This window comes from Carlito syrichta, unplaced genomic scaffold (genome assembly GCF_000164805.1).
Source record: "Carlito syrichta isolate Samal-C Ts95f unplaced genomic scaffold, Tarsius_syrichta-2.0.1 Scaffold317674, whole genome shotgun sequence".
Lineage (NCBI taxonomy): Eukaryota > Metazoa > Chordata > Mammalia > Primates > Tarsiidae > Carlito > Carlito syrichta.
Genome location: NW_007261770.1, coordinates 37,408 through 63,343, shown reverse-complemented (window position 1 = coordinate 63,343; position 25,936 = coordinate 37,408). Strand labels below are relative to the sequence as shown.

Sequence of the window (25,936 nt, the reverse complement as noted above, 5' to 3'; positions counted from 1 at the left end):
ATTAGAAACTTACTCTTTGCTCTTTATCTCCTATCAAACAAACAGATCTAAGTGTTGGCACCCATCTCTTGAATTCACTCATCCAGTTGTGTAATGTAGACTTAGGAACCAAAACCATATGAGGACCAGGAATGTTTCTATAGTGTTTCATGTACCCAAGAAGAGAAATCGTTTGAAGAGTCTTTCCTAGGCCCTGAAAGATTTCAGAATAACCACAAAGCAATAAAAAACAAAAATATGATTCCACATTTATACTACCAGCATGTACAGGAACATTTCAAAGACACACACTATGTGTTTATAATAGCTAACATACCTAATAATTTTAGCAAAGATTATGTGTCAAAGTTTACAAGTGCTATGTCATATAATTTTTACAAGTCTATGCAGGATGTAGTACTATCACCCCCCCAAGGCCCAGGCAGTTTAAGTGACTTTCCCAAGGTCACCCTGCAGAGCTAGCACTGAAACATGTTTCTTTTGACTCCATATTTTCTCCAACCAATTAAGAGCTCTACCACTACAGCACTAAAACCAAAAAACTTTTAAAAACATGTTATATAACTAATAAATAGTAAACAAGAAACAAAATGTTCTTTGAGCAGCATTGTACAAGCTGCCACATGAAATAAATTACTATTTACTGGGTGTAAACTAAACATTCATTGACTTCCCTTGTGTCTTATGTAAATAGAAGGAAATGGTCAAATCATTGTACTACTAAAAGTCAACCAAAATGTTTCTCAAAATGTATTGTTTTTAAGTGTATCCTATTTTTCCTTTTTCTTAAGACAAGGTTTTGCTCTGTCACCCAGGCTGGAGTACAGCGGTGTGATTATAGCTCATTGCAGCCTTAAACTCCAGAGGTCAAGTGATCGTCCCACCTCAACCTCCTGAGTAGTGAGGACTATATGCACATATCACTACATCTGGCTAATTTTTTATTTTTTTGTAGAAATGGAAGTCTTGCTATGTTGTCCAAGCTGGTCTCAAACTCCTATCCTCAAACAATCCTCCCAGTCTGGCCTCCCAAAAGTGCCGGAATTACAGGTGTTAGCTACCACAGGTAGCCTAAATTTACTGTATTTTCATAGATGTTAATTCCTTATGTTAATTCCTTACAACTGAAGGTATAGATCCCACTTATACAACTAGAGTGAGCTGCTTATACCAGTTTGACAGAGAATTATTTTGCTAACAGCTCTAGATTGTAAGAAAACTATGCAGTATTGTCTTAACTTTTATCAATTTAATAGATGAGATATTTTAAATTAGAAAATATTGCCTTTGGAAAAAAAACTCCCACACACATACCATTTCATCTGCAAGGATACCATTGATGCCATTCTCATATAAAGAAATGAGCCAATTTAATCCTCGGACCTGATAGTCTCTCAATTTACCCCATTTTACATCTAAAAACAAAAGAAGAAAACAATGCACATTTTAAGACAAGAAATACAAGGCAATTCCTTTCATCTGATAATCAAGAGGTTTAACTTGGGCCTATATATGTGTACTTGATTCACTTTTTACTAAGGGATTCCTGTATAATGGAAATTCCACAAGTTCCAAAACACTAGAGGTAGCTGCTGTGGCCTAGAATGAATAAGAGCAGATGCATATGGAACATGACCAAGTACAGGAAATATGACTGTGGGCATCAGGGTATTCACCACAATAACTCAGTTCTTATGTTACCTATATACTGGTCGTAGAGAATCTTTGGCCTTTTTATTACTCATTTTAGTGTTACCACAAGTGGTCCTAACCAAGTGTTTTCAGCTTTCAGGAAGACCAGACACAGATTCCCTGGGAGTTTTTATTTTCTTCCTAATAAAAAAAAGCAAATAGAAATTCCTTTCTAAGCTATGTTTCCAATATATCTGACATAGACAATATCTCTTCCAGGGTATGCTACTTACTTTGCCACCCAGAATAATTACCAAATACATACTACAAAATCATCTGATTTGTAAAAAAATATGTGCATTCTCAGCAAAAGAAACCATCAAAAGAGTAAAGAGACAATTTAAGTTTTGGGTAAAAGATATTTGCAAGCTACATATCTGACAAAGGCCTAACGCCAAGGGTCTAAAGGGAACTCAAATGAAAGGGGGGAAAAAATTAAAAATGAGCAAAGGACGTGAACAGACACTTCTCAAAGTATGACACACAAACAGCAAACAGATACATGAAAAAATGCTCAGCCTCACTAATCATCAGAGAAATGCAAATCACAGTTACAGTGAGATACCACCTAACACCCGTAAGGATGGATATCATTAAAAAGTCCAACAGGTGCTGGCATGGCTGCAGAGAAGATGGAACACTTCTACACTGTTGTTGGGAATATAAGCTAGTTCAACCCTTGTAGAAAGCAGTGTGGCTATTTCTCAATGAACTAAAAATTAAGCTTCCATACAATCCAGCAGTCCCTCTCCTGGGAATACACCCAGAGGAATATAAATCACTACACCAAAAGATACCTGCACACTTGTTTAATGCAGCACTATTTACAATAGTAAAACACATGGAACCGACCCAGATGCCCATCAAAAGCGGACTGGATAAAGAAAATGTGGTACATATACATGATGGACTATTATACTGCCATGAAGAACAAAATTATGGCCTTATGCAAAATTATGGAAAATCTTGATTGTCAGGTGGTACAGAGACTTCCCTTTGTCTTTACTGAAGCCTAGCATTTTGTCTTCTGATCTCCTTCTCTGTCATTTGATGACTAATTTGTGTGATCATAGTGGTTGTGTGAAAAGAAATTTATGAAGGTCAGTATAGGGCATGGAATTTGGATTTGCATTTCAACTATTGTGGCCTTGCACTCATCGCAAATTGAACTTCGGACAGACAGGTAGTATCTGGTTAGAAATTCAGCAGTTTGTTTAAGGTGTATGCCTTCAGGTTTTTTTTTTCCAAATGAAGCTGGAGGCCATAGCCAAATGTAAGACATAAGGAAGAAAGGAAATTTAGATTATTTGGGTTGATTCTCACATTCCTATATTGTAACCAGTTTCCCCCGGCATTGGTTAGTATTTCATCCTTAAGCAGCGTTTTTCAAAAGGGGATAGGGTATAGAAAGTACATTTTATTGTTTTATTTTTATTTTATTTTATAGTTATGGGTTACAACTGAGGACTTACTTCATAAGTAAGTTGCATGCAGGTGAATTTTGGGTTTCTGGCTAGCCCTCTCTTTCCCTAATAGTGCCAAATGGATGCAGCTGGAAACCATCATTCTAAGTCAACTATCATAGAAACAAAGAACTGAATACCACATGTTCTCACTCACAGACAGACCCTGATATCACATGATCACAAGGGTGAGGTCGGGAGAAGCTAGACACTGCTAAGAAAAGAAGGGAGAGAGGGAGCAAGGGAGTGAGGAGGGGGCATATGGAACTTACTGGGTGCCTAGTCCACTATTAGGCTGTGGTCTCCAGCTTCATTTTAAAAAAAGACCTGAAGGCATACACCTTAAACTGCTGAATTTCTAACCAGATACTACCTGTCTGTCTGAAGTTCAATTTGCGATGAGTGCAAGGCCACGATAGTTTAAAAGCAAACCAAATTCCATGCCCTATACTGACCTTCATAAATTTCTTTCCACACAACCACTATGATCACACAAATCAGTCATCAAATGACAGAGAAGGAGATCAGAAGACAAAATGCTAGGCTTCAGTAAAGACAAAGGGAAGTCTCTGTACCACCGGACAATCAAGATTATATATAGGTAAAACTCACATCTAGTTTAACAGACTTTCTTTTGGCACGTCAACAGCAAATCCATTTCATAAAAAATTAAATTAATATAAAAACATCAGGATGAGTAAGAGTAAGCAAAAGTTTTCATGAAGTGAAAAGCCCCTTTTAAAAAAAGTTTTTTCTACAAATTAGTTTTCTTATCTAGAACAAATATAAAGCAAAACCATTTCTCATTTTATATACACCTTAAGGGCAATAATAAACACAATGGCATTTTATACACCTCTGAAATACAGCACCATCATATAACATGCTATCATCTTCATAAAAATCTGAAGCTCATTTCACAACTAGTAAATATCTAAGATTACTAAAATTTCCCTTTAAAAGCAGCAGCCAATACAAATCCAAGGCATTAACTAAAGGATGCCTCAAAAAGAAACTTTTTAAAAAATCAAGTAACTGTGTTTAACATACATGATGGAGAGTCTTCAAATCGAGTACAAACATTAGTTGCTTTGGAGCTTTCTGTTAGCAGTTCTTCATCCTCCTCTTGCTCTGTTCTGCGATGTCGGTAACTGTCAAGTTGAAAATAAAATCAATCAGTTGGGGTTTTTGGCTTTCATTTTCACTACCAGCTACTATTTCAATACAATAGTCAAGTGGCTAACTAAGATTCCACAAAAATACTTTTTTTAGTCAAGACTAAAAAGTGAACAGTAGAAAAAATTGGCAAATTTAAATCCAAAATATTTTACATGGTTATCTAAAGTATGTTTTCTTTTTTGAGTTGGAGTCTCACTCTGTCACCCAGACTGGAGTGTAGTGGTCGCTCCTGGCCATGCGCAGCCTCGACCTGCTGGGCTCCAGCGATCCTTCCGCCTCAGCCTTTCAAGTAGCTGGAACTACAGGTGTGCTCTACCACGCCTGGCTAAATTTTTGATTTATTGTAGAGATGAGGTCTCGCCAAGTTGCCCAGGCGGGTCTTGAACCCGCGGGCTCAGGCAATCCACTCACCTCAGCCTCCCAAAGGCACAGGATTACAGGCTGAGCCACAGAGCCCAGCTTAAAGTATGTATTAAACTGTTATTAAAACATAGTAGTACCACAGATTAACCAGAGCCTGATAAACTCAAATGTGATACTCTCATTTCAAGGAAATACAGTCAAAAAATCTCATCATCATTTGTATTTCAAAGTGTGCCTTTTAAAAGCCAAAGGGGAGAAAAAGTTCCAGAAGCCACATTTTTAAGTTTATAAACTTTGAACAAAAGCTACAGCATAAGGACTTAGGAGTTTAAGCAGTGACTCAATCAGGAATTCATCAGAATTACTCAAAAAGTTTTTTAAAAACACATCTAAGGCTTACATCCCAAGAGAGTCAGATACATCCCTTTAAAAACTAATATTTTCAAGTTTTAACAAACCTTTGCATTTGGAGACATCTTGTGGATCACCTACTAGCAACTTGACCACACTTTTTAAAGAAATAGTAAAAATCGAATCACTTCACATTAAATAGTATAGTATTGGAACCAATGATTTTATTGTTAAGATATCTGACTTATACTGGAATTTTGGACACTGAGGAACCTATTCATGACCAAAAAACACAATATTTCGTATCTTATATTTTTCTAACATGTGGTAACATGGGAAACAATCACCAACGTGCATTGCAGATTCACTGACACATGCTGTGCAACAGTAGTTTCTTTGATGTCTTCCACCTGGTGTTTTTCTATTCAAGCAGACAATGCAGTCTCATTTTCTTCCTTTCACATTAGTAATACGTAGTTAACTGTCCACTCTGTGCAGCACTGTGAAAGCACTTCACACATTCTCTATGTAACACCAGTTGACATTTTTCTACACATATCTCGTATATATCTATATCTATATATCTCTACATATACTTCATCTTTTTATTTGCTTTTCATGCAATTTGAATGGAAAGCTTCAAGGAAATACGTTTTTGAAAAATTTGCACTGGCATAAAGTTTGTCCTGATAACCATCAGCTATCTCTTTTAAGTCCCCTGAGAGGAGACATCTAAGTGGTTTGCTAGATTTATAATGTCCCCTCAGAGGGGCCATCCAAGCACAAAGGGTTAATATCGCCAGAATTCTCAATCTCTAAAGGGCTCAGGTCAATAAAACTACTTACTCTCCAATTCTGAAACTTCCACTTTTATGCCTTTATACTTTTTAAAAAATCTAACTTAGAACTTTTAAAAATCTAACTTAGAATATCAGGTTATACCCCATTGAGACCTCTGAATCTAATTTATAACTTAATTTCTACCAAAACTAAACACTTGGTGTAAGACAATAATCAGCCTTCCAAGAATAGAAAAAAGCAGCATTCCTCAGAATTTCAAGCCAAGGCAATAAATATTCAAGGACCTCCCTTGTTTGTTATATATGCTTCTAATCAGAATGTCTTAATCTGTTACTTCCTGTACCTCTCTGCATTCTACCACTATGATATTGGATGCAAAGATCTAGCCCCTCCAAATTTATTCTCTATAAATTGGTAGAGAATTTTAACATTACGTTTATAAAATCTGCTTCATGATATATTTTCAAAATAATTGACTGCTATAACTGTAAAACTTAAGATAAAAGCTAAGACATCAGTTTTTTTACTGTTAAAAATTGAGACATCGAATATAATTGTGAATGACTGAAAAGAAAATGCATGTATGTCCTGATACTCAAGGGCAGTACTACCACCCTAATTACTTTACATAATTAACTCTCCATTTAGAGGGTTTGAAGATCAAAGAAATTGGTTAACCAAGATTCCTTTTCCCTCGTCCAGGTCCACAGCAGCCTGAATGTACCAGATCTGGCCAAACTCGGAAGCCAAGACTCCTTTTCCCCGACAACACTATTTAATAACTAAGTCAAGCCAAATAATGTATTACGTATTTAATACAGAATATCTTTATCTGCTAGGATAATAAAATAGAAAATAAAGTAGAAAAGAATAACAAGTGTTTCTTTTCATAATGACATCATAATGACTATCCCATAACAATATCCCTTATAGTAGTAGTTTCAGTGCATGATACTGATATTTAAAATAGCTGCAAACTTCAGAGGTCTGAAACAATTTAAATATACCTTAAGTGTCAAGCTGTCTCTTATAAAACTTATAAATATTAATATAGGGAGGCAGGGAAGATGGTGGTCAAGCCACTCAGACTATGCAAGTCCCTGTGTGAGTGAGTAAGTATATGGAAAATTTTGTGTATGTGCTGGTGAGTGGGTGTGTGAGTGGCTGATTAAGTGAGAGCTAGGGAGCTAGCGGCCTGGGCTCCCTTGGTGCAGCAGCTGGTGCCGCAGCATCTGGGCTTGAACTCCAGTAATGCCCGGAACACAGAAGCCAAGCGCCATTTTTCTTTCTTTTCTTTCCTTCGTTTTTTTTTTTTTTTTTTTTTAAATCAACAAACCCTCCCTGGCAAGAAAATGCTGGGAGAGACTGTCCAAGTGGGGCTCGGGAGCCGGTGGCCAGGCCCCTGGTGCAACAGCAGGTGCTGCAGCTTCTCTGGCTCTTCCTGGGTCGCAGAAGCGGAGCACCACTGGTTTTTCAAAACAGACATAAGTTTTCGTTTGAAAAAGCAGCAGAGATACTATTACTCCCTCACCATTGAAGCAGGAGAGAGACTGCTTTGGGCTTTGCCTCACCACTTCAGCACCTTGCAGGGCACTAGAAGGGGCTGCAGATGGAGTCCAGAGGCAAGTTCCCACGGAAGAGGACAAGAGAGGCACCCCACCACCATACTGAAGGAGAGACAGGAAAGTGCTCCGACTTGCTCATTATGGACCAACAGGTCCAATCTCTGTGACTGGCGGAACAACTACTCAGGGCTTGACCATGGCCCAAAGGGAATATCCTGAGAGTACAGACTTTGGAGGGACCTGATGAGTGCTGAGTTCCAGGCGCCCCACCCCCTACCCTGATCCAGCTGTGGGACAAAGAGTGTGGCCAGAAAAGGAGGAGGAAGAACTCCAAAGAGATCAGTGATGAGTCCGGGACTGACCCAAACCCCATCCTTCTCAACAATCCTCGGAACATCAGACCCACACAGCTGGGCCATGACTGAGAGGGACAAACCCAGGCGGAGCCTGGACATTAACTGCCATAGGAGAGCTCCATTCCAGGATAGGCCTGGCTGTGGCACCCCAGTGAGAGTACATACCTGGGGAAGAAACAGTCCTGTACCTCTCCCCACCAGAGATCTCCCTGACCATGAAGGCCTGCAGTCCCACCCACCTCCACTGTCCCTCCTCCTTCCCCACTTCATTCTCTGAGGAGAGAGTGGAAGAGGTGGCTCTGCTGGAGAGACCTGATTGGAAGAACAATTACAGAGCCTGCGACAAGAGAGCAGGTTTTTCGTTTGTTTTTTAAATTTTCAATTATTTTTTAATTAAAAAAAAATTTTTTTTGACTATTTGCTTGTTAACTCATCTGTTTTTAAAATATTTTTCCTTCGTGCATCAATGTGTATGTGAGCATCTGATCTGCATTCCCCCCAAAAATTTTTTTTTAATTTTTCTTATCTTTTTGTTTCTTTCTTTTTTTTGTCACTTTGTTTTCGTGTGTATGTGAATGACTCAGTGTTCATCTTTCAATTGTATTGTGGTTGTTGGTTTTTGTTCTTTTGTTCTTCTGGGACTTTTTTATATTCATTTTTTTATCGTTTAAGGGGAATGTCAATACAAGTGTGAGGGTTCGACCTGAATCCCTTTTTCCCCCCTTCGGTCTTCCTGTTTTTCTTCTCTATTCACTTTGTGCTAGGCATGTGTGAATGTGTGTTTAGTTTTCTTGGGGGTCTTTTTGTTACTGATTTTTTTTTGTTTCGCTTTGTTGTTATTCCAGTTTGTTTTGGAGTGTGTGTGTATGTGTTCAATCGCTTTTGTATTGTTTTCTGCTTTGCATCGTCATATAGAGTGGTAGAGGGGAGTGGATCTCAGGGAACACATAGCACAATAAGTGAACATTTTAATTTGCAAGCGGTGTCTGATACCTTGCGTTCCATCCCCTACTTCATTCAAATTTCGAAAACTACAAGAGACAGCAACGCTTCCCATCCACCATCCTATTTCAAAATAGAACAAATCCAGAGCCTGGATCAGGGAAGAATAGAGGTCTGAGCAAATGTCAGAAGGGAAAGTCTCACCCACTGACACTGAATAACAGAACTAAAGAGAAAAACAAGAGATCTGTCACAAATGAGGAAAAACCAAAAGAAGACATCAGGCAACTTCAAGTGTACCAAAGAACAAAACTCCTGAAAAACCAGACCTTGGTGCCCAAACAATGGAAATCACCAAAGACTGTCCCCAGAATACAACAGGGATTAGGGAATAGTTGGAAAGAGTGAACAGGACTCAAGAAAGACAAGCTGCAACACTGAAAGAACTTGTAACAGAGATTTTGGCAATAAAAACTTTCATTCAGGAAATAAATAACAAGATGACAAGCATGGAAAGCAGAATTAACCTAGCGAAGAAAGAATCTCAGAACGTGAAAACCAGGACATGGAATTAACTCCATCTGTAAAAAGCATAGAAAGAAGACTCAGAAAGAAAGAACAAAGCCTACAAGAGATGTGCGATAATATCAAGAGGCCGAACCTACGCCTGATTGGTATCCCAGAAGAAAAAAGGAAAATGGAGAACAACTTGGAACAAATATTCCAGGATGTAATCCAAGAAAACTTTCCCCATCTCACCAGAGATGTGACCAGCCGAGCACAAGAGATACATAGAACCCCCAAAAGACATCAAATGAGAAGACCAACCTCTAGACACATAGTAATTTGCCTACACAAAGTAGACACAAGAGAAAAAATCTTAAAGGCAGCAAGAGAGAAAGGTCAGACTACCTACTAGGGAAAACCAATCAGAATAGCAGCAGACCTATCAGCAGAAACACTACAAGCAAGAAGGCCTGGAGCCCTATATTCAAAGTTCTCAAAGATAAACAAATTAAACCAAGAATTTCTTATGCAGCCAAGCTCAGCTTCATCAGTGATGGAGAATTAAAATCCATCCCAGACATTCAATCCCTAAGAAATTAAGCAGCTTCCAGACCAACTCTACAGGAGATACTTAAAAAGGTATTAAGCACAGAAGAAAGAAGAAAAAGACTGACCACACACTTCTCAAGAGAACAGCAGCGCACAGAATCAGCAGAGAATACGGCACAACAAGAAACTTGAAAACAAACGCATACATTAATGCCAAAGCCAAAAGCAAACAAAGGAAAAACTCTGTAAGAACTGAAGGAGACCAGAGCATAAGCTGACAAGGTCCTTGTGTTCTTGGCTCGTGTTCAAGGAACCAAGCCTATACTCCCTCATCTCGGAGCAGATGTGATGTGGGGAGCAGACAAGCACTGCCACTGTAGCAGGCCTCGAGTACCCCAGGCTTGTAGGCAATGGTCTCACCTGGAAGCTCTGTATTCTGGCCAAAGGCAGGTGAGGAAAGAATGCAGTCTGCTACGTAAAACGTAGTAGGCCTTGAGTACCCCAAGCTCATAGGCAAGGTCTCGCTTGGAAGCTCTGCATCCTTGCCAAAGGCAGGCTGTGAGGAATGCAGCCTGCTACACGAACCAGTGTCTCAGATGCCCACACATCCAGATAAAATCGTCTTAGCTACAGTAAAGCCCTAGGTACAAAAAGATAAACACAGAACAACTTGCCTTCTAATAGCAACATAATTCCGCTGTGGTTCGTTCATCTCCCCTAAACTTGATTTGTTACTTTATAATAAAGCAAAGCGACATGACATCAATCACACCTGGCCCGGATGCCTGGCCCAGATGCTGATGCTGCTTGTTTTTACAATAGTCCCTTGTACAGTTTTGCCCTAGTTTTGCCCTATATAAGAGGCATACTAAATAATAAATGGGCTGTCACCTATTGAGGAGAGAGACCTCCCAGTCCCGCTGTCTCTTGTCTTTCTTTCTCATTCCCTCCCCCCACCTCAGGCCCTGCTCTGCGGAGGCTGGATCTCCGCAAGTGGCGCCCTAACAGGGACCCAAGTACTGGGAATGGCACTGGCTGGAGAGGAACCCTCGAGGAGGCTGGCTTTTCTTGTGCAGCATTCATTGAGTTAAGTACTAAGGGAAAAGAATTAATCGTTGGGAGTAAAACACGGGACATTTACAATCTAAGGAACGCACTCTCTTTGTGTAGATGTTAAAATCTATGTTGAAAGCTAGAAGAAGCCAGGCTCGGTGGCTCAGCCTGTAATCCCGCACCTTTGGGAGGCTGAGGTGAGTGGATTGCCTGAACCCGCGGGTTCGAGACCCGCCTGGGCAGGCAAGACCTCATCTCTACAATAAATCAAAAAAATTAGCCAAGCGTGGTAGTGCGCACCTGTAGTTCCAGCTACTTGGAAGGCGGAGGCAGAAGGATTGCCAGAGCCCAGCAGGTAGAGGCTGCAGTGGCCAGGAGCGGCCACTGCACTCCAGTCTGGGCGACAGTGAGACTCCAACCCGGAAAAAAAAAAAATGAAAGCTAGAGGAACTAAGGTTACAAATAGGCAGTTAGATAGATTTTTACAGTTTATAGAGGAAGCATGTCCCTGGTTTCCTGAGGCTGGGACGGTTAACTTGACTACTAGGGGGAAAATGGGCAATCATTTGAAGAATTTTTATCAAGTGCACGGTCCTGAAGCCGTGCCAGTAGATGCCTTTTCTCTGTGGAATATAGTAAGGGATTGCTTGGACCCCTCTCATGAACTTCACAGAGTTCACAGAGCAGAGCAGATTCTTCCATCGCTGCGACACTCCCCCTCAGCCTCTGCCTTAGGGTCCAGCAGGGACGGGAAGAATTTTTTCCCTGGAGACTTTCAGCAGGAGCTGGATGAGGCTGCTGCTCAATATCATAACGATAAGATATTTGTGACCACCTGAGCCTCTGTGACCGTGTCTCCTGTGTCTCCAGGCCTGCCTACGAAAGAGGCTGAGCCCTCCGCTCCTTTTTTATCTTCTGATATTTTTGCTCAACTTATAGATTTGCTTACTGTTTTAGCTAAAAAGTGCTCAGCTTCAGAGGAGGAGGTGCCTTTGGGTCACACTCTGAATTCAAAAGAGGAAGTGCCTTCAATACCGGTGTATCATTCTTCAATTTCTAAGGAGGAGATCTCTCCCGGAGATGGCAAGGGCCCACCTTGGGTCTCAGGGGCCCCTCAACTGGCGCCAACCAGAACCTTGCTTGTGGGTTCTGGATCCGAGCCTTCTCCTTTTTTGGCTCCTGTCCAAACGGCTGTCCAACGTTAGCAGGCATATGGTGTGTCTCTCTCCTTTACAGAAGGCTGTTCAGTCCGCCTTGCTGCGGGGAGATGATTTGGAAGGATTTCACGCCTATCCGGGAAACACTACAGGCTTTGATGAACAGGGAAGGGAGGTCCGAGAGGATTAGACTTTGTCTCTTAAGTCCCCGAAGGACCTTAAGACTGCTGTGGCACAGTATGGAGCTACTACAGCACCATTCACATTAGTTATGCTGGAAACCATTTGGCAAGAAGCTTTGACTCCCTCTGATTGGCTTATGGTTACAAAAGCATGTTTGTCAGGCGGGGGGGACTATCTATTATGGAAGACAGATTTCTGGGACAGATGCAAAGAGCAAGCTGAGGGAAACAGAGGAGGTGAGCTAGATATGGTTAATTTGGACATGCTCTCGGGCCAAGGAGTGTACTCCTCCCAAGAGGTGCAGATCCTATATCCCCGAGCTGCGTATGGTCAGATCGGTGGAGCAGCATCGGGAGCATGGCGCTGACTACCGTAAGCTGGAGTTGAGACAGAGCAGCTTTCCAAAATACATCAGGAACCTGACAAGCCCTACCAAGCAAGATCTTGTGTCTAGACTGCTGCAAGCTGTGGGTCGACTGGTGGTAGATGGAGAAGCAGGAACGCTTTGGGTCAAACAACCGGCCTACGAGAACGCCAATTCTGCCTGCCAAGCGGCCATTCGTCCCTATCGTAAGAAGGGAGATCTGTCAGATTACATTCGCTTGTGTGCTGACATTGGTCCTGCCTATATGCAGGGGATGGCCATGGCTGCAGCTCTGCAAGGTACTCCTCCCCATAAAATTTTTAATGTGATGAAATCTGGCAATGGAGAAACCCGATGCGCTTGCTTCAATTGTGGGCAAATGGGTCATTTCAGCAGGGAATGCCCCATTCGTAAACCCAATTCAGGACCCCCGCCCGGAAGCGGCCGTCCTTCATCTGTATGCCCTCGATGCAAGCGGGGAATTCACTAGGCTAAGGCATGCCATTCCAAGACGCATGCAAACGGAAATCCCCTGTTGGGAAACTTCCGGAGGGGCCAGCCCCGGGCCCCTCAAACAATCGGGGCTATGTCCATCTACCCCCACACAGCCCATGCCCAGCTCATCTCCTCAGGGAAGTTATCAACTCTGCGGGTCGGCGATCTCTACCACACCACCCCAGGGAGTGCCGGACTGGACCTCAGTTCCTCCTCCCACCTCGTATTAACTCCAGAGATGGGTCCACAAGCCATTCCCACGGGTGTGTATGGCTCACTCCCCGATGACACGGTGGGACTGTTACTGGGAATAGCAGTCTTTCCCTAAAGGGCTTCCAAGTTCTCCCCAGAGTCATAGACTCTGACTCCACTGGTGAAATTAAAGTTATGGGAAATGCTCTTCGGAATACTATTACTCTTGCTGCAAGCATGAAAATTGCCCAACTGGTGTTACTCCCATTGAGAAAAATGGGACGTATTGTCTCCTCACAAAAGTAAGGGACTAATGCCTTTGGTTCTTCTGATCATGCCTATTGGGTGCAGGCCACTGGGGAAAAGCGGCCTGAGTATTCTTTGCATATAGAAGGCAAGACCTTCTGGGGTTTATTAGATACAGGGGCCGATGTCTCTGTCATTAGGCAGGTTCACTGGCCAACTTCTTGGCCTCTTCAGGAGGCTATGACATCTTTGCAAGATACTGGACAGTCCAAATCTCCATTACAAAGTAGCCAATTACTTAGGTGGACAGATGATGAAGGTCATGAAGGAGTCTTTCAGCCTTATGTACTTCCCTTTTTACCGCTCAATCTCTGGGGACGAGATGTCCTCCAAGCTATGGGGGTGTTACTTTACAGCCCCAGCCCTCTGGTCACTTCTCAAATGTTTAATCAAGGATTTCTACCAAACCAAGGATTGGGAAGGTTTAACCAAGGAATACAGTACCCCTTAACTCCCCCCATAAAAACCAGGAGGTTTGGTTTAGGTCACCCTGAGGCTTTCCTCTAATGGCCACTGCTTCTCCTGAGCCCCACCAGGAAACTGCTGATCCCATTACTTGGTTATCTGATGATCCTGTATGGGTGGAGCAGTGGCCACTCTCTGAAGAAAAGCCTGCAGCGGCAACAGCACTTGTTTAGGAGCAGCTTCTAGCTGGACACATTGAGCATTCCAACGGTCCTTGGAACACTCCTATTTTGTAATTAAGAAAAAATCAGGGAAGTGGTGTTTACTACAAGATTTACGGGCAGTAAATCACTCCGTGGAAATTATGGGGCCTCTGTAGCCCGGCCTGCCCTCGCCAGTGGCCATCCCTGCTGACTATCACTTGTTTGTTTTAGATTTAAAGGATTGTTTTTTCACTATTCCACTTTTCCCTCAGAACCGTAAACGTTTTGCTTTCTCTTTGCCTGCTATTAATTTTCAGCAACCAGCTCAGAGATTTCAATGGAAGTTTTTACCCCAAGACATGCCCAGTAGTCCCACATTATGTCAGACTTTTGTGGTCAAGGCTCTCAGGCCTGTCCGATCATGTTTTCCTGAAGCTTACATCATTCATTACATGGATGACATCCTTGTTGCTCATCCTGATCCAGAACAACTTCAGGTTGTGTTTTTGAACCTACAATCTGCCATTCAGCAATCCGGACTTATTACTGCTTCAGAAAAGGTCCAGACTGTAGCCCCATATGATTATCTTAGTAGACTAATAGAAAGATGCAATGTATGCATGCAGAAGCTGCAAATTCGTTTGGATTCTTTATTAACCCTTAATGATTTTCAAAAGTTGTTGGGGGACATCACTTGGCTATGTCCCTGCTTGGGTATTTCTACTGCTCAACTAATGCCACTTTTTGATATATTGAGATTCTGACCCTCAATCTCCAAGGCATCTATCTCACCCCCAGAAGCTCTAGCTGCGTTGCAGTTGGTTCAGGAGGCTATTGCCCAGCAACAGATTTTTCGCATTTCCTTTACTGATCCTTGGTCGTTTCTCATATTTGCCCACATCCTACTTACCAACAGGTGTATTTTGGCAACAGGGGCCAGTGGAATGGCTACACTTACCATCCTCACAACAACGCACTGTAACCCCATATTATGAATCTGTTGCTCTCCTCATTGTCAAGGGTTGGCGGCGAGCTAGGGAACTTTTTGGCCATGAACCTGCTTTAATTGTAGTTCCTTATACTGCTCCTCAGATGACTTGGCTCTGGGAAACATGCCCTGTGTGGTAGTTGGCTGTAGCCAACTTTACTGGACAAGTAGACTCCCATTATCCTCCTTCTCGATTTCTTACTTTTGCAAAAAATCATTCTTTTATCTTCCCTCAGGTTACTAGTGCTCAATCTCTGCAGGATGCTGACTTGGTTTTTACAGATGGCTCCTCTTCTGGAACAGCAGTCACTGTCATTAATGGTGTTGTTTCTCATCTTCAGACGGATTATGATTCCGCTCAACGGGTTGAGCTGTTTGCAGTTTGTCAGGTTTTTGCTAATCTCCCTAAGACACGCTATAATCTATACACTAACAGTCATTACGTTGTAGGTGTGCTTGCGTCATTTGGAAACTGCTAGTCTTCATACTGTCTCTTCCTCCTCCCCCACTGACATAATTACTCTTTTACAGACCATTCAATCGCATATCCACACTTCTACGGAGCCCTTTTATGTTGCTCATATACGTTCTCATTCTGCCCTTCCTGGTCCGTTATCCTAAGGCAGTGCCCTTGCTGATGAGGCTACACAATTTTTTGCCTTTCCTTTACTGTCTCCTGCTTCCGTGGCTGCCACTTCCCATGCCCTTCATCATCAGAATGCCCAAAGTTTACGTTGCCAATTTTCACTGTCCAGAGAAATGATTTGACAAATAGTAAAAAGCTGTCCTATTTGTCCTCAGTTTCACTCTCCTCCTATTGAGGGCGTGAAACCCCGAGGTTTGCTGCCAGGACACTTATGGCAAATGGATGTCACAAACATCCCCTCTTTTGTAAAGTTGGCTTACGGGCACGTAACAGTGGACACGTGCTCTGGTTTTATTTTTGCCTCAGCCCGATCAGGAGAAGCAGCTCGATGTGTTATAGCTCACTGCCTTGCAGCCTTCGCTGTCACGGGCATTCCCAAATCGATTAAAACTGACAATGGTCCTGCTTATGTTAGCAAATCTTTTGCCCAATTTTGCTCCACATTTCAAATTTCTCATACTACCGGAATCCCCTAAAATCCACAGGGGCAAGGCATAGTGGAGTATGCCGACAGAACGCTCAAGACTCAATTATTAAAATTAAAGACTCAATTATTAAAATTAAAAAAGGGGGAATATACACATTCCTCCCCACATACACTATTGGCACATGCAATATTTATTCTTAATTTTCTTTTTTTTTTTTGAGTTGGAGTCTCACTCTGTCACCCAGACTGGAGTGCAGTGGCCGCTTCCAGCCACCGCAGCCTCGACCTGCTGGGCTCTGGCGATCCTTCCGCCTCAGCCTTCCAAGTAGCCGGAATTACAGGCATGAGCTACCACACCTGGCTGATTTTTTGATTTATTGTAGAGATGAGATCTCGCTGCCCAGGCGGGTCTCGAACCCGCGGGCTCAGGCAATCCACTCACCTCAGCCTCCCAAAGGTGCGGGATTACAGGCTGAGCCACCGAGCCCGGCTTCTTCTAGCTTTCAACATAGATTTTAACATCTGCACAAAGAGAGTGCGTTCCTTAGATTGTAAATGTCCAAGCCCGGCTTATTCTTAATTTTCTTAATCTGGATAATGAAGGGGTATCAGCTGCAGAACACTTTTGGCATCCTTCTCCTAAAGCAGAGGCTTTGGTTCGTTGGAAGGATCCTTTAACGGACCAGCGGCAGGGACCTGATCTGATACTCATTTGGGGACGAGGCAGTACTTGTGTCTTCCCTAGGAATGCAGAGGGACCCCGATGGCTCCCGGCGAAATTCATCCAACTCTACACCGGTCGCCAGCTTCAGAGTATCAAGAGAGAATCAGACAGGAAGCCTGATACCTCCATTCAAGAGGCGGTGCATCATCCCACCGAGAATTGTGCCTCCCCTACGACCCCGCTCTGGGACAGCACATCAAGCCCTTCCTCCTTCTTGGACACAACTGGAGGCAATAACAACTAAAGCAGAAAACATGGTACAAAACAACAGTGGGGTCACATCTGATCCATCTACTCTACTCTTAGCCATGCTTGCTGTGATGGCTTGCCAAGTAGATATAGTTAGGGGCCACAATTCACCTTATTGGACTTATGTGCCTGACCCCCCTTTTCTTAGAGCTGTAGTTTGGGACAACCCTTTAGTCCCGGTATATGTTAGTAACTCTTCCTTATTAGGCCACCCCTCCATTGAGTCTACTACCCCACAGTGGGTTGATGGATTTTCTTATGAAGGGCGGTCCATAAAAGTGCCCATTTGTTTTTCACGTCTGTGACGCCCACTCTCCATGGGAGATCCAGGTTGTGTGCCGATTACTTCTACTTTTAAATATACTCATGGGTTTATGCCTCGGGACATGGAACACCAGCCTTGGTTGAAGAAGGAGTGGATCATGTCCTTGTATGGCCCACTACGGTCTCGTACTACATCTTTTACTGAGACCCTACCTTCTGGAGTTCCCCTGTGTTCCAAGGCAGCTTCATTTTTGCTTTCTCAGTTTCCACCCTGGAGTAGGTGTCATTATTCTGTGGCCACTTGGCATCGTATCTCCCACACTAGAGAAAGGGTCATGGACTAGGCTACTCTGGATCCGCAAGCTACGTCTGAATTACAACGTGTTGAAACCTCTGGAGGGTGGGTGGAAATGGTCCTTTCCACCTCAGCAGGACACCCTCAACTTGGTATTTGGAAACTTATGGTGGTTTTAGGGCCCATTCTCATCTCCCACCAGTCTAAATCAAACCAACCATCTTACAATTGCTCCCATAAGGTGTTTGCCTGTGTTCCCACCCCTTATGTTTTATTAATAGGGCCCTGGACTATTACCATGGAATCTTCCTATTTTTCTTTAAAGTGTCCTCATTGTAACATTACTAATTGTGTTTCTCGTCATAATGAAGGAGAGCAAGTTGTGGTATTGCATCAGCCCTCTTTTGTTGTGATGCCTGTATATATTTCTGGGTCATGGTATCAGGACTATGGCTGGCATGTACTTCCTCAAATGTCCACCCTGCTTGATCACCAGCGAAGATTTATTGGACTACTAGTTGCCGGTATTACTGCTTTGGTTATGCTGATTGCCAACAGCCACCACTTCGGCAATGGCTTTGACTCAAGAAATCCACACTGCTCAGTACGTAAACCATTTGGCTAAGAACATTTCCACTGCTCTATCCAGCCAAGAAGCCATTGATGCTAAACTGGAGACGCAGCTAAACGCACTGGAGGAGACAGTCCTGGTTCTTGGAGACCAGGTTGCTGCTCTAAAGACTCGGGTTATGTTATGATGTCACGCAGAGTTCCAATGGCTTTGTGTAACCTTATAATAATTCTGAATGGCATTGGGATCTGGTTAGAAATCACTTGCTGGCAATTTGGTCCTCTAATAACGTATCCTTAGACATTGCACGATTGCATCAAGATATCAATGATATTTCTACATCTGAGTTACCTCTATTGTATGCTAGCACACTGGCTAATAATAATATTAGCAAGGTTAGACAATTGGTATCGTTGCATAACATATGGTCTGCAGTATATTGTTTAATAGCATTAGGAGTGCTAATTTTAATTTTACTGTCATGTTTCCCAGTCTGCATCTGGGCAAGAGTACGAGCCATCAAGGATCTCCAAGTAGAGATCCATAAACTGCGCTTAAAAGAAAAAAGAGCCGGGCTCGGTGGCTCAGCCTGTAATCCCACACTTGGGAGGCTGAGGTGGGTGGATTGCCTGAGCCCGCGGGTTCGAGACCCGCCTGGGCAACTTGGTAAGACCACATTTCTACAATAAATCAAATAAAAGTTAGCCGGACGTGGTAGTGCGCGCCTGTAGTTCCAGCTACTTGAAAGGTTGAGGCGGAAGGATCGCCGGAGCCCAGCAGGTCGAGGCTGCGGTGGCCGGAAGCGGCCACTGCACTACAGTCTGGGCGACAGAGTGAGACTCCAATTCAAAAAAAAGAAAAAAGAAAGAAGGAGATGAAGGAGACCAGAGCATAAGCTGACAAAGTCCTTGTGTTCTTGGCTCGTGTTCAAGGAACCAAGCCTATACTCCCTCATCTCGGAGCAGATGTGATGTGGGGAGCAGACAAGCACTGCCACTGTAGCAGGCCTCGAGTACTCCAGGCTTGTAGGCTACGGTCTCACCTGGAAGCTCTGTATTCTAGCCAAAGGCAGGTGAGGAAAGAATGCAGTCTGCTACGTAAAACGTAGTAGGCCTTGAGTACCCCAAGCTCATAGGCAAGGTCTCGCTTGGAAGCTCTGCATCCTTGCCAAAGGCAGGCTGTGAGGAATGCAGCCTGCTACACGAACCAGTGTCTCAGATGCCCATACATCCAGATAAAATAGAGTCTTAGCTACAATAAAGCCCTAGGTACAAAAAGATAAACACAGAACAACTCGCCTTCTAATAGCAACATAATTCCGCTGTGGTTCGCTCATCTCCCCTAACCTTGATTTGTTACTTTATAATAAAGCAAAGCGACATGACGTCAATCACACCTGGCCTGGACGCCTGGCCCAGATTGATGCTGCTTGTTTTTACAATAGTCCCTTGTACAGTTTAGCCCTAGTTTTGCCCTATATAAAAGGCACACTAAAAAATAAACGGGCTGTCACCTATTGAGGAGAGAAACCTCCCAATCCCGCTGTCTCTTGTCTTTCTTTCTCATTCCCTCCCCCCACCTCAGGCCCTGCGGCTCTGTGGAGGCTGGACCTCCGCAAAGAACCTCATGACAGGGATAAACAATCATATTTCAATAATCAGCCTGAATGTGAATGGACTAAATGCACCACTGAAAAGACACAGAATGGCAGACTGGATAAGAAACCATAACCCAATTATTCACTGCATCCAGGAGACTCATCTCACTTCAAGGGATGCATACAGACTCAAAGTTAAAGGTTGGAAAATAAGTTTCCAAGCAAATGGATCACAAAAGAAGGCAGGAATTGCAATCTTAATATCAGACAGAAAAGTCTTTAAGCTACCAAAAAATTTAAAAGATGCAGCCGGGTTCGGTGGCTCAGCCTGTAATCCCACGCCTTTGGGAGGCTGAGGTGAGTGGAACTTCCTGAGCCCGCAAGTTCGAGACCCGCCTGGGCAGCAAGACCTCATCTCTACAGTAAATCAAAAAATCAGCCGGGCGTGGTAGCGCATGCCTGTAATTCCAGCTACCTGGAAGGCTGAGGCGGAAGGATCACTGGAGCCCAGCAGGTCGAGGCTGCGGTAGCCGGGAGCGGCCACTGCACTCCAGTCTGGGTGACAGAGTGAGACTCCAACTCAAAAAAAAATTAAAATTAAAATAAGAAGTGGGCAAAAGACATTAATACACAGTTCTCAGAAGAAGATATACAGGCAGCCAACAGACACATGAAAAAGCGCTCAGCCTCACTCATCATCAGAGAAATGCAAATCAAAACCACACTGAGATACCACCTAACCCCAGTAAGAATGGCCATCATTAATAAAACAAACAGATGCTAGCAAGGATGTGGAGAAAAAGGAACGCTTCTACACTGCTGGTGGGAACGCAAACTAGTACAACCTCTTTGGAAGACAGTGTGGCGATTTCTGAAAGAACTAGAAATTGACCTTCCATATGACCCAGCAATTCCCCTATTGGGAACATACCCGGAGAAACTCAAATCATTCTACAAAAAAGATACCTGCATACATATGTTTGTTTGCAGCTCTATTCACAATAGCAAAAACATGGAACCAACCATGTTGCCCATCGAAGTTGGACTGGGTAAAGAAAATGTGGTATATATACACAATGGAATATTATGCAGCCATAAAGAAGGACAAATATATGGGCTTCGCAGCAACTTGGATGGATTTGGAGTCGATCATACTCGGTGATCTATCACAGAAACACAGAGTACCATATGTTCTCACTCATAAGCAAACCTTGAACAATTATAATTCTGTAAGAAAAGCGTTTGGCAGTAATGGGAAACTGTCGGGGGATAGGGGTGGGATTCGCAGCTGAGGAAAACTGCTAGGGGAGGGAGGGGCATACCTCATCAACCAAGGTACCTACATAATCAATGTTTGTATACCTAACCCTGAATTGTACCCCACATCTTTATAATAAATACATAAATATTAACATAGTACTTTGATTATAATGGATAATAAACAAGTTATATTGGATGAGTGGAATATATCGAAAAAAGTATCATGCTTATGGTGATAATCCCTTCAAGAAGTTAACCACACTTCCCTGTTTCAACTAACTGTGTAGTGAATTTAACATTATTGGTAGCATTTTATAATTTCCTTTTAGATAACCTTGCATATTTTAATCACTGATCATATTTATGCTCTGAGATTACACAAATCTATTAAATATTAGTTATCCAGTCAGGACAAAAATTCTACAGAATTTAAACAAGTTGCTGGGCCATGAGTCATCACAATAATCCACACACCAGCAGACTTCAGATAAAATATGCTCAATGCATATTTGGGGTTTAAGAGCCTAGATTATACCCTAGTTATCCAAATTCAAGTTTGAATCATTCTAACTATTTCTACGTGATGTTAAACAGATCACCTCTGCATTTGTTTCCTTTCTAAGGAATGAGATAGCATCTAAGTTCCATATTCAATATAGTTGTTGTAATCCATAAACTACATAATGCAATAAAAAATAAGGCATCATGCATATTTTTATATACTTACACAGTTATGGCTACATCATGCCAAGCCAACCAGAGCCAAATAAATAACAGTATTAAAAATAATTGTTTTAAATGAAGTGATTTTATGCCTCTAATGAAGACTAGGAAAAGTAAGTTTGGTTCAACTATGAACTTTAAAGTATTACTCACTCGCCAACTGATAGCAAGTTCTGTTTCTCATCTTTTTTTATTCGTGGGCGCCCTGGTTTCATCTTCAAAGGTGAAGTTGGAGTCTTCTGAGCAGCAGGCTGAATGAAATGTGCAAACAGTTCTGTCTGCTTTAACAAATACTCAAATCTATTTGCTCGGTCTGTTTGCTGCAAAAAAGTTTTAAGACACATTTTATCAGCATATTAAAACTTCAGAAAACAAAGTTTCAACATCCTTCCATAAATTGATCTCAGCAATAAAAAACAACTGCTGATACATGCCCCAAAACACGGATGAGCCTCAAAAGCATGCAGAAGAAGACAAACAAAGACTATATACACCACATGATTCCACTTATATGAAATGCTAACTAGTGACAGAAAACAGATCAAAAGTGGTAAGGGGTGTGGGAACAAGAATTCACAGCAAAGAGGCAGGAGTAAACTTATTTGAGTCAGAGTCTCTATTACCCAGTCTGGAGTGAAGTGGCATGCTCACAATCAATGCAGCCTCAACCTGCTGGACTCAAGAAATCCTTCCACCCCAGCCTTCTAAGCAGCTATAACTTCAGGAACGTGCCAACACACTCAGCTAATTTATTTATTGTAGAGACAAGGTCTCATCAAGTTACCCAAGTTAGTCTCAAACCCCTGGCCTCCACCTTCCAAAGTGCTGGGATTACAGACATAAGCCACCACACCTGGCTTGAGTAAACTTTTGGGGATGATAGAACTGTTCTACATCATGACTGTGGTCGTGTTTAACTTACTGAATATATTTCCCCAAACTCACTGAACTGCAAACTTAAACTATTTTATGTAAATTATACTTCAATATAGTTGACCAAAACAAATTTTAAAAGACATTGGGCAATACAAGTGAATTTATTCATAAGCAGGGAAAACTGCATTGGTCATTCATTAGTTAGGCTGTGACACATTTTATTTTTATTTATTTATTTTTTTTTGAGTTGGAGTCTCACTCTGTCGCCCAGACTGGAGTGCAGTGGCCGCTCCCGGCCACCGCAGCCTCGACCTGCTGGGCTCTAGCGATCCTTCAACCTCAGCCTTCCAAGTAGCTGGAACTACAAGTGCGCGCTACCAAGCCCGGCTAACCTTTTTTTTTTTTTTTTTTAATTGTAGAGATGAGGTCTTGCCAAGTTGCCCAGGTGGGTCTCGAACCCACGGGCTCAGGCAATCCACTCACCTCAGCCTCCCAAAGGCGCGGGATTACAGGCTGAGCCACCAAGCCCGGCGACACATTTTAAAAAGGTATTAGACTTGAAAACACTTATTAAGTTCATAAAATATTCATTAACCCAAAGCAATTTTTAATACTATTCCTTCCTTTCATGTCATCTGCCCCTTTGAATGTCCCCTATCATCACACCAAGAGAATGGAATTTATTTGAACAACAAAAAAGAGAAATCCTTGAAAACAAGTTTTCATAAAAGTAAATAATGAAATTGAAAGCCTTTTTACAGAAACAGCAATAGTCTGGTTAAAGAAGAAGAAGAGTTCAATACACAGAAAAACGAATTATTCAACATCTTTGCCTATAAATGTTTAAAATGTCAGTTTTAGAATTACAAAGAGATATTCTGCCTAACAAATACCAGAAGTATTCAAGCACCACAGTGTTGCAAAAACTATGTATTTTTTTTAAAGGAAAGGAACCATTTTCTAAACTCACCACTTCAAAAACTGAAGCCCAATTTGCTATCAGGAAGGCACACGGTGTTAGTGTTTCACTGGGTCACAAATGACAGTCATAGAAACAGCCCAATTTGCACAATAACAATAGGCTGTCAACATGCTTCTCCCTGATAGTGTCTTACTGATGACAAGCCTCAGCTGCTTATGCTTTTCAAGATTACAAACTTTTAAAATACTGAACTGAGATCTGAGATGTGTATTTTACATGATTGCATTTCTAAATTTTTATACAACAGGCCAATCACAGTGGCTCAGGTCTGTAATCCCAGTACTTTAGGAGGCCAAGGCAGGAGGACTGCTTGAGCCCAGGAGTTCAAGACCTAGGAAACATAGTGAGACCTCATCTCAACAAATAAACAAGGCCAGGCATGGTGGCTCACGCTTATAACCCCAGCACTTTGGGAGACTGAGGCGAGAGGACTACTTGAGCTCAGGGGTTTGAGACCAGCCTGGGCAACTTCGTGATACCCCGTCTCTACAGTAAATCAAAAAATAAGCCAGGCATGGTAGCATACACCTGTAGTTCCAGTTACTTGGAAGGCTGAGGTGGAAGGATCGCCTGAGCCCTTCAGGTAGAGACTGCAGTGGCCGTGAGCGAGTCACTGCACTCCAGCCTGGGCAACAGAAAACTCCGACTCAAAAATAAATAATGAAAAAATTAGCTGGATAGCCGGGCTCAGTTGCTCAGCCTGTAATCCTGCACTTTAGGAGGCTGAGGTGAGTGGATTGCCTGAGCCCGAGGGTTCGAGACCCGCCTGGGCAACTTGGCAAGACCTCATCTCTACAATAAATCAAAAATTAGCTGGGCGTGCTAGCATGTGCCTGTAGTTCCAGCTACTTGGAAGGCTGAGGCAGAAGGATCGCTAGAGCCCAGCAGGTCAAGGCTGCAGTGGCCAGGAGCGGCCACTGCACTCCAGACTGGGTGACAGAGTGAGATTCCAACTCAAACAAAACAAAACAAACAAACAAAAAATTAGCCGGATGTGATGGTGCCTGTAGCCCCAGCTACTTAAGATGCTGAGGCAGGAGGATAACTTAAAACCAGGAGATCGAGGCTGTGATCATGCCACTGCACTTCAGCCTGGGTGAGAGAAAGATCCCAACTCAAAAAGAAAAAAATATATGGAATGTAGGCAGGGTCTTTAAGAAATCAAGTATAAAAAGATTCCCATCCATAATTTAAGACTGTTATGGGCAAAGAGGATATATTATTCTTTGTAACCAGTAGAGTAAAATGCTAGGCAGATGAAGAATAAAGATACACTGAACAACTTCTACTCTAGTCTTGGCCTCACTGCCAATGCTAAAATCATAAAGGTGTTAACATAGTTAGCTCATGGGCAAATAAGATATAGAAGTTATAGTAACCCTCTTACACATATTTCAAGGGACCTAATTATAAAAATTATACACAGACTACGGATTAAATGCTATAGTTTGAATGTGTCTTCCAAATTTCATGCCCTGGAAACCTAATCCCCAATGAAACAGAGTTGCGAAGTAGAGCCAAAGAAGAGGTGATTAGGTCACTAGGGCTCTCATGAATACATCTATGTCATTAGGCAGGAGTGAGTGAGTTACCACCAGAGTGGTCTTGTTATTAAAGCAAGTTTTCAGCCCCTTCTTGCTCTTGCCCTTCCTCCATAGAATGCAAGAAGGCCCTCATCAAGCGCCAGCCTCTTGATCTTGGACGTCCCAGTCCTCAAAACTGTAAGAAATACATTTCTTTTCTTTACAAATTACTCAGTCTGTGATATTCTAACCTCACAAATTGCACTAACTTAGATGGTTAGTACATTTCATCAGCTAACAAAATCTTCATCTTCGTTATAGACTCTACTCATATGCCTTGAACATACCATTTTTTCTTCATAGGTAGGATCTGGTTCTTGGATTTCCTTCTGCTTTCCAGGTGATGCATCATCAAATGCTTCCTGGTAGGAAGGAAAAATTTATGGAATGTTCTTTAAGAACAGAAAACACTCCATCATAAGCCACCTTCCACCCATAACACATTTTAAATAATGCATTCCCATCCCAACCTTCCTAGATACTTAAATGGCTATCATCTAACCTAACAGAAAACCTGATAAACTGAAATTAAATACTATGAGGACAATACCCTACTTAACTGAAACATGTAAACTATAGTATGGCTGTTGTAAAGACTGAAATGCAAGTTCATCTATATCATCCT

General features: G+C 42.4%; 1 protein-coding gene across 1 annotated transcript in view; it reads right to left on the bottom strand.

The window, feature by feature from the left end:
* Positions 1-25,669, bottom strand: part of SMARCA5 (SWI/SNF related, matrix associated, actin dependent regulator of chromatin, subfamily a, member 5) — a 52,287-nt gene extending 26,618 nt beyond the window's left edge. The window contains exons 1-5 of the mRNA XM_021707424.1: positions 25,599-25,669; positions 22,024-22,190; positions 4,206-4,306; positions 1,315-1,415; positions 14-193 (exon numbers count right to left, since the gene is read on the bottom strand). Coding sequence (XP_021563099.1) covers positions 14-193; positions 1,315-1,415; positions 4,206-4,306; positions 22,024-22,190; positions 25,599-25,601 — 552 coding nt within the window. The 5' untranslated portion in view covers positions 25,602-25,669. The remainder of the gene's footprint in view (positions 1-13; positions 194-1,314; positions 1,416-4,205; positions 4,307-22,023; positions 22,191-25,598) is intronic.
* Between the last annotated feature and the right edge of the window lie 267 nt (positions 25,670-25,936).